At 43.9% G+C, this 9876-nt stretch overlaps 1 protein-coding gene across 2 annotated transcripts in view; it reads left to right on the forward strand.

Moving 5' to 3' along the window:
- The window catches only part of RER1 (retention in endoplasmic reticulum sorting receptor 1), a 35131-nt gene extending 32260 nt beyond the window's left edge, over positions 1 to 2871 (forward strand). For both annotated transcript variants that reach the window (XM_075328813.1, XM_075328814.1), the window contains exon 7: positions 1284 to 2871. In XM_075328813.1, the coding sequence (XP_075184928.1) occupies positions 1284 to 1373 (90 nt within the window). In that variant the 3' untranslated portion in view covers positions 1374 to 2871. The remainder of the gene's footprint in view (positions 1 to 1283) is intronic.
- Positions 2872 to 9876: the final 7005 nt, after the last annotated feature.

The raw sequence follows: 9876 nt of genomic DNA on the forward strand, positions 1-9876 counted from the left end.
CCTGTAATGATGATCTACTGCTGATTAAACAGTGATTTTATCAAAACTACACGAAGGCTGATTTCACACTACGTTTTTGTTTTTTTTTTTAGCATGCGTCATGAACGTTTTTTTTGCTGTAAAAGCGGATCCTGTTTTTGCAGAGAAAAACGCACGCAAACGCATGTGTTATTTTGCAGGATCCTGTCACTTGAAGTTTATGGGTGGGCATTGGAGTCATGTGATTGGGAGTGAGGGGAACTGAACCTGAAAGACTGGGAGCTGACATCTGACAGCTGCAGAGGCTCGTAACCAAGGTAAACATCGGGTAACTTGCTTGGATACCCGATATTTACCTTGGTTACGAGCGTCTGCAGCTGCTAGGAGCCGGGCTGCCTGCACACGTAACAAAGGTAAACATCGGGTATCCAAGCAAGTTACCCGATGTTTACCTTGGTTACGAGCCTCCGCAGGCTCTCAGGCAGGGGGAGAGAAGGGGAGAGAGACTGATCACCCGAGGCTGGTTTCTGGGCATGCTTAGTAGGGCAAGCAGGATCCTGTCCATCAGCATGCCAGCATTCAGAAACGTTTGCGTGCAGTATAGTCAGGATCCAGCAATTTGCAGTATTTGGACGCAGCTCAAAAACGCTAGAAGTAGCGTTTTTGAAAAAAGTTAAAAAAAATTGCAAGTCGCTGAATCCTCACTATAATGCACGCAAACGCATGTGAACGCATGTTGACGCGAGTCCATTGCAAATGCATTGAAATGAAAACGCATTTGCACTGGATCCGTTTTTGTGTTAAAAAAACGTTCATGACGCATGTTAAAAAAAAAAAAAAAAAAAAAAACGTAGTGTGAAAGCCGCCTTATCAGCTCAGTAAGTGACACATCACTGGCATCAGGATCTCTGCCCCTTTGTTATGCTGCTCTCAGATTAGGTGGGAAAAACTTGGTGACAGATTCCCTTTTAAGTAGAAAAATGTTCCCAAAGGCATCCATATTTATTACCTTGAATCGTACAAAGCTTTCTTGGCTGCAGAGCTGACATGGTGCAATAAAACTCTGCGGGATTCTTACTGGGGATTGATGCGTTCTTCTTGGCCCGCGTTCACACCAGTGTATTTCTCGGCCTATGTACAGACTCCCATCCTGAATTTGCAGCCTCATAGATGCTTATACGTTCAGGTCAGGAGAGTTGCCGCCAAACAATGCATCGCGGTCCATATACGCTGGTGTGCGCCCGGCCGCGCTGCGTCTTTATAACATCGCACTAATTTCTGCTCCTTTTTTTTTTCTCTTGCAGCACATGATTAAATACAGATACATCCCATTCACACACGGCAAGCGGAAATACAAAGGAAAGGAGGAGACCGGGAAGCCATTTTCCAGCTAGAAGACACTGTCACCTTCTTTATGACTTTCTTATGTAAAAATTAAACTAAGAAAAAAAAGGAAAAAAAAAAAATTCGGTTTTGAGCCATTGTAACAATGCCTTTTTATCCATATAAGCATAGGTGATTTTAAAGAGACCCAAGAGATGTACGCTGCTACCGTCCCCTCCACACCGCCCGTGTCACCGCCGCCGGGGGTATCGGCTCCAGACATTCGGGCAGCTGAGGTGGATCAGTAAGGAAGCAGTGCCCTCCCCTCCGCACATTGTGGGGGCAGCCTTGCACTAATATCTACAATATATATCCCTCCTCATTGTGTCCACGTCTGACCCTCAATGTTGCCCGATGTCAGTAATGGCCGCTCCACCGCCGGGGATCGCAGTCCGTCACGGCTGATACTACTACCATGATTTCTAATTAAATACCCGGCACTATTTAATTGCCATTTCTTTTCTGAGCACCTGAACCCCAATTCCTGCAGTACTTTCATGAGAGGTGAAGTGAGATTTAGGTAGAGCCCATTATACCGGCACCGCCCTTGCACCGAGGTTGTAACCCTTACCGTAAAATCCACCATAATGCACGTGTGTTACCTCCCGGCACTCGCATCCATTCATCCTCTGGTATTTTACCATCACAGTTTAATAAAAGTGGAATTATATCAGGTTATTATGAAGTGTCCTGTCCGTGTCTGGCCATAAACTTTTGGGGGGCTTGTGAGAAATGGGGGGGGCTTGTTCCTGATCGCGTTTTTTTTTTTTTTTTTTTTTCTTTTTCCAGTGTCATTGGAGATCATTTTCCAGAAGATGGTTGGGTGGTATATGGTTCAACAAATTGGTCACAACGTGTGCCCCGTGGGATTGGAGGGGGAGTTGGGTGACCACTAAAGAGGAGTCAATCGATTTGCAGGAAGCTCATGCCCTCCGGACAGCTCCTTCCTGACCACCTCTCCGACTTTTTTTTTTTTTTTTTTTGAGTAGTCGGCTGGGCACGAAGTAATTTGTGCTCATAGATGTTGACGACTAATCAATACGGCAGCAGCAGATATCAACAGGCTGCTCGCGGGGATCCCATCCGGTGGCCACAGACTACTGACCTGGACCCATCAGTGGTGACCATTTCTTCACTCACTGTGACAGTGGTCATGGATTTGCAGTCCCAGTGCCACCAACCCATAGAAGTGATGGGGATGGGGGGGGGAAACCCGGCGGCCAGACATTTATTATCTATCCTGTAAAATGTCAGTAGGATAATAATAATGTGCAATAGGATACTTTGCTCGTGAACAAGAATATCCATGTCTGGAAAAATTGCCCCTGTTTTTTTTTCTGGTCACCCTCCACGACAGCACCAGGAAAAACACTGTAGTACTGTCATGGAGGGTTCCCAGAAACCAAATTACGGGTAAGACTAATTCTATGTTCTCTGGTCACCTTCCACGACAGCACTACAGTGTTTTTCTGGTGCTGTCGTGGAGGGTTCTCAGAATTAGTCTTACCGGTAATTCGGTTTCTGAGAACCCTCCATGACAGCACCAGGAAAAACACTGTAGTGCTGTCGTGGAAGGTGACCAGAGAAAATAGAAACCGAATTACCGGTAAGAGAATTAGTCTTACCGGTAATTCGGTTTCTATTTTCTCTGGTCACCTTCCACGACAGCACTACAGTGTTTTTCCTGGTGCTGTCGTGGAGGGTTCCCAGAAACCGAATTACCGGTAAGACTAATTCTATTTTCACAGATCAGAAAAGGGGGAGGAACATCATCTAAATATAGATCTAACATCATTAGGAACCTGATTGATACTCAAACAGCCTTTAAAGGGGTTGTCCACTCCCCCCCCCTTAAATGGATGTTATTGGTAGAGTTGAATGAGTACCTAACTATTCATATTCGCTATACTCATAACGAGCACTGTCTAATACTCGCAAATAGCGTGTGTAATGGAAGTCAATGGGGAAAACTCGCAAAGTAAAGAGCACCCTGAATGCCGCACTATTCATGCGAGTAGCATCTAGTACGGAATTCGGTTTACTGGTTGTGAGTTTTCCCCATTGACTTGCATTGCACTCGCTATTCGGAATGAATGCGCGAGTGTTAGACAGTACTCGGTATGACTATAGCCAGTACGAATAGTTAGGTACTCGCTCAATTCTAGTCATTGGGGCCAAAATAATTTGATACAATTGGGTTCCATCGAACATTTTGCACCATTTGCCTTTTATTATCTCAGATTTGCACTGTCTTTTGCAGATGTAGAATAAGTTAACTGAGAATCAGTCAGTGAGCTTGCTATGACGGTCTGGCAGAGACTTTCTCTGCCTTTTTCTGAGTTAATCACAGCTGATTTTTGAGTATAGTTGAATCTAAAGGAAACAAAGAGCCTCTAAAAGCCAAATGGTGCAACGTTTTTAATGGAATTCAGCTGCAAAATAGTTTGGAATGAAACGCGTGGACAACACCTTTTAAGTCTGTAGCCGAATTTACCACTCAGCCATCTGCATAGTCGCACATAGAGCTGGTTATATTGGTATTGGCCACCTTAGTGCTGCGGAACCGCATGGCCTTCACCGGTAAAACCACTTTGGATATAGATTCGCATTTTGTTGCCTATCCGGCCACAACACATCACATATGGCGACAAGTTCTGGAAAGACAAAGCCATGCTTGCACTTGGTAATGACTTTAGGGGGGGATGCGGACTACTGCCCCCCCTCCCCCTTTATGAAATCGTGACTTTTATGGCCTGGAGGGTCACCTACGACTTCTTGCATTTACTCCGGATGTGGCCATATTCCATGTAGATTGTCTTCTCGAGGGCCTTGTATCAAAATGCCTTAGAAAACTGCAACCGTAATAACATGGGCAGTAGGGCCTTTATTTCTCCATAGGGACTTTTGATTCTTTGAGCCCTAATCCCCCCCCCCAACTTTAGTCCTGACAACCCAGTTACGACCTACGCTGGATTTCACAACGGTCGCACATACTCATCTCGTTGATTTTCACCTGTAGTTATGCCAAAAAATATCTAGGTATTCTGAATGCCCATTTGGCGACTTATCGGCTTCTACTGTATCATCATCCCCCTCGTCATCCTTTGTTAGACCCAAACCCGCTCCTTAAAGGCCAGATTATATTCTGGATGATGCTGTGGGATCTAGTGATTAAAAAAAAATAAATGCTACTTCCATAATATGTGGCATTGCAGTACCAGACACAACCAGTAGACAAGGGTGGCGCTATTTCTACATGCAGGGTTTGGTTTTTTTTGGTCCCCCCCCCCCCCACCCTCATTGGTTCAAAACATTTTTTTTTTTTTACTTTATTTGAAAACATTTATAGATTATATATTTTTTAATTTTAATAATTGGTTGATATTTTTGAATTTTTTTTTTTTCTTGGCATTTTTGTTCCTTAGGAACAGTATTGGCGTCCTGTATCAAAACCGCCTCCTTATCCATTGGTCTCCCGGTGATATTTGCTATGGGCACCTTATTCCCCCTCCCCCCCCATATCTGAGGCAGTATTGATATTTGCACCCCAATTTGCACCGCGCACAATACCAGCAGGATCGGGGCAGACTTGTCGGCTATTCCATTGCCTTTTTGTAACGCTGATTTGCATGTTTTGTTCATGATTTTAGACGTATCGCAGCTAATGATAAAGATGACCGCGAACATTATTAACCCCCGGAGGCCGCCCCTGCCAAATGAGGACATGAATGGACATCGCCTTTCATGGATTTAGTATAATAAATGGGATGTGGCTGGAATATTGGGGGCTTCATTTTGGATTTGTTTGTTATTATAACACTTGTAAATTTGGCTAAAGCCGATGGCCTGTCTGAATAAAGTTGAATTTTCAATTTAGACGAATGTGGAGGGACGTTTATTAACCGTGATATCAACATGGCAGCTACAGGGGTCAACTGCCGCTATCATATGGGCAAAATGGAAAAGGCGACTGCGCACAATGGGGGAGGGGGACTTCACTATTGCGTGTGTACCTCCTATTTTGAAGAATATCTGCAAAGTTTTGGTACAAATGTTGAGGACTTGACCCAAACGGTCCCTCTAGATCTGACTGCTGTTTCAAATTATATTGTCATGTGTGCACAACGAGAAAGAATAACAATTCGTTGAATCAATTATGACTCACTCTCTCACGACAGATGCTGGGCAACTGACCTTTAGTCTTAGACAAAGCCCCTATAGGACCAAGAAGTAAAGGGGTGTAAACAAACGTTTAGTCCAATCAAGTATCGTAGGTTGGGGCTTAAAGACGTATAGAAATTAGCATAATCTCAACTTGATTGGTCAGTCCAGGCTTAGGAATTTTTGTTCATCATCCCGGGTGTAGACAGGATATGGCAGCCATCTTCAAGTTACATATACTGATATATACTGTGTTACAGAAAATACACTGAATATGCAATATACATATATATGTATTAGTAAAAAGAATAAAGACATGCATAAATATGTGCGTTAGTTTACATCTACTAAACTATATACCGGAGTCTATGAAATGGCTGAATTAAGTATTTTTGAATACTCAATTCTTATCCTCACACAAAAAGTCCAGTTTTAGGTTCTCTGTTCAACACACTGTTGGTGACTAGTGATGAGCGGGCACTACCATGCACAGATGCTCGTTACTCGTAACTAGTGATGAGCGGGCACTACCATGTTCGGGTGCTCAGTACTAGTAACGAGCGGGCACTACCATGCTCGGGTGCTCAGTACTAGTAACTAGTGATGAGCGGGCATTACCATGCTCAGGTGCTCAGTACTCGTATCTAGTGATGAGCGGGCACTACCATGCTCAGGTGCTCTGTACTCGTAACTAGTGATGAGCGGGCACTACTATGCTCAGGTGCTCGGTACTCGTAACTAGTGATGAGCGGGCACTACCATGCTCAGGTGCTCGTAACTAGTGATGAGCGGGCACTACCATGCTCAGGTGCTCAGTACTAGTAACTAGTGATGAGCGGGCACTACCATGTTCGGGAGATCATAACCAGCATGTTTGCGTTCCCCTTTGACTCCAGCCCCATCACACCCAAAAGAAGGATGGAATGTAGATTATTTTTTTTACAGGTTCATAACTAGTAAACTTTTACTTTCTGACCAATAGTAACATCAGTAGTATCACCAGGCTGGACTCGCATGTCCATAAGTTATGATCGGAGCATAGATCCTGATATCTGGCACGGCAGCAGGGTCTTCGGACCCCAAACTTAACACCTTCATACTCCATGTATATACTTAAAGACACATTGGTTCAAGTTCAGGTGCCCGATCCATAATGATTATCTCCCCCCTCCCCAACACCACCACAGCTTGAAATCGTGCCTTTAGAAGGTGATGTCCATACAGGATTTATAGTATCATCTTGCAGTATGAGAAGTATAAAATACCCACCAGACACTTTACCTGTAAATAGGTTTTATTCAAACGAAATTAATACAATTAAATCTTTCATTGCAAAACACATAACGAATCACAGACGATAAATTAAAAATACGATCAATCTTAAATATATGGAGTATAGGGTCCTCAGGCCGGGCTTACACAAGACATCAGAAGCTCAAAACCGGGAAAGCAAAAGTGGAGACCCTCTGGTGAGCTCACATATCGACATTCATGGTCTGAATACGGAGCAGCTGCAGGGCTCCTGACCTAAATTCATCGGTCGGGTCCACCCATGCGAGTGCTGAGCTCGGGTCCACCCATGCGAGTGCTGAGCTCGGGTCCACCCATGCGAGTGCTGAGCTCGGGTCCACCCATGCGAGTGCTGAGCTCGGGTCCGGAGGAGGAGGGAAGACATCATAGACAAGTTGTGAAAAAAATAAAATAAAAGATTTTTTTGGAATTAAAAATCAGATTTTTTTTTATACAGTCATGTGACCGTAGCCTAAAAATGAAGCCTGGACAGTAGTGAAAAATATCTATATATTAGGATTTTGGCCAAGCGTGCCACAGGTAATATCTCAGTGGGGAAAGGCTCAAAAGTTTGCAAGTATGGACATGAGTGGGAAATAGACACTGTATGAAGTTTGGGCTCTGAGAAGTTGATGTCCTGTGTAAACGCAACCTCCCTAGACTCTTATTAATCAGACATTAGTGATCACAGTTCATGGAGAAACATAGTTAAAACAATTAGAAATAGTTATGTCAATGGCTGGCACAGATCACTAGTCATTCACTGCCTCTCAATACAGCACGTGCACACTCATTAATGTACGCTCAGTAACACAAGGCCAGCTGAGACTACTACAACCCCCTGACCGTACGTCAATGGCCGAGACTACTACAACCCCCTGACCATACGTCAATGGCCGAGAATACTACAACCCCCTGACCGTACATCAATGGCCGGGAATACTACAACCCCCTGCCAGTACGTCAATGGCCGAGAATACTACAACCCCCTGCCAGTACGTCAATGGCCGAGAATACTACAACCCCCTGCCAGTACGTCAATGGCCGAGAATACTACAACCCCCTGACCGTACGTCAATGGCCGAGAGTACTACAACCCCCTGACCGTACAGTCAAGCTCCATCATCTTACAATCTTTTTACCATTAGTGCATCCTATAAAATAACCACCTGCCCTGTGTGATGACTACTTTCCCACTATCTGCATTATTTACCTAATTTGATACAGAATGACAACCCAAAAACTATTGATGTAGATTGTCTGAGATTTGGACTACAACTCCCATCATGTCCTGTAAAATGTTTGCACGTATTGCATTGGTTAAGAAGGTTCACTCTCCTCAGCCTCTGGGCTACAGAACTAAGAAAAAAAAAAAAAAAAAAAAATCGATCAGAAGATTTCACAGTACAAACTGAATGGACCGGAGGAGGCTGTTTAAGTTACTTTGAATAGCCATTTCAAGATGGCCATATTATACTGATATTAAAGAGAGATCAGCTACAAGGTAAAAACCTCATGAGTCCAATTGTATTCCGTCTCTGAACACAGTCATTCTGACTTAGAATATAGAAGTTAGTACAACAGTCTCATCAGGTCTAAGATCTATATAGTAATGCATGAAGTTTGCATTGTGATATAAGGGGACAGATCAGCTTTATAGGGACCCTGTCAGTAAGAAATAATGGGTTCCCTTTAAAGTGGATCTGTCCCTTTAAGAAAATCTGATATTTACCTTCAGCCATAGAGGTAATCTGCAGATAAATACATGTTCTGCTAATTGAATAGTGCAGCTGCAGGGAGAAAATGAAGTTATATTTTCCCTGCAGCCGCTTGATTCCAGCAGGTTACCCTTTAAAGGGAGCCTGTCACCACTTTTTTGGGCTATAAGCTGCGGCCACCACTACCAGGCTCTTATATGCAGCATTCTAACATGTTGTCTATAAGAGCCCAGGCCGCTGTGACAACATAAAAAACACTTTATAATACTTACCTAACTGTCGCTTGGTTAGCCATATCGGTACCTCCTCTTTCGGCCATCTTTGTCCTCTTTCTGAAGCCGGGGTGCATGACGCGTACTAAGTCATACACACTCGCCGGTCCTGCGCAGGCGCACTACAATACATTGATCTGCCCTGCTCAGAACCTGAATGCCGGCGAGTGTGGATGACTTTGGATGCGTCATGCACCATGGCTAGATAAGAAGGAGGATGAAGATGGCCGAAAGAGGCGGCGCCGGCACCGGAGACGCCCATCTGGCCAACCGCACGACCGTTAGGTGAGTATTATAAAGTGTTTTTATATGTTCTCACAGCAGTCTGGGCTCTTATATACATTCTAACATGCTGTATATAAGAGCCCGGTGGTGGTGGCCGCAGCTTATAGGCCAAAAAAGGGGTGACCGGTTCCCTTTAAGCCTCATTTTTGCAGGGCTCATTTTGAAGTGTATTATGTGTTTAGTGGCAGAAATGGAAATATTTTTCTTCTCCCCTGAGGGAATTTACATTTATAAAAGACATTGGATGACTTGGATGGTTAGAAACATACGGGGAACAGAAACATCACATGGCTAAATGAATAGGCAGACATTTATGGTGGGAGGCTCTGGCTTTAAAATGGATTTTGATTTGTATTAATTAAAGCTCAGGCTACAAGGTGACGTCACTGCCCATTAATTCCTATGTAGAAAAAAAAAAACACCAAAAAAAAAAAAAAAGGTTTGCAACTGATGTTTTAACTATTGAAAAACTTCCAGCGCAGTTGGAAGTCATCTGTTGTCGCTGATCGGACCATGTTTAGCAAATACCACAACCTACCCGGGTGCACACGTCACAATTTAACTTGTCACTTACTTTTACCCATTTTTCCGTCTACAAAAACGGATAGCTCACTTGCTGCACGAGAAATCCCAAAATAACAGTATTGACTCGCTGTAAATGAGCTGTTAAGCCATACCCTATAAGTGCCAGCAGGTGGCGACAGAGTCCAGTTCTCTGCAATCATCGGATAAGACACTGATGGTTTCCTGCGTCTGGTTACATGCCACACACATGAACACTCCGCACG

The sequence above is a fragment of the Anomaloglossus baeobatrachus genome, chromosome 11, assembly GCF_048569485.1.
Source record: "Anomaloglossus baeobatrachus isolate aAnoBae1 chromosome 11, aAnoBae1.hap1, whole genome shotgun sequence".
Classification (NCBI taxonomy): domain Eukaryota; kingdom Metazoa; phylum Chordata; class Amphibia; order Anura; family Aromobatidae; genus Anomaloglossus; species Anomaloglossus baeobatrachus.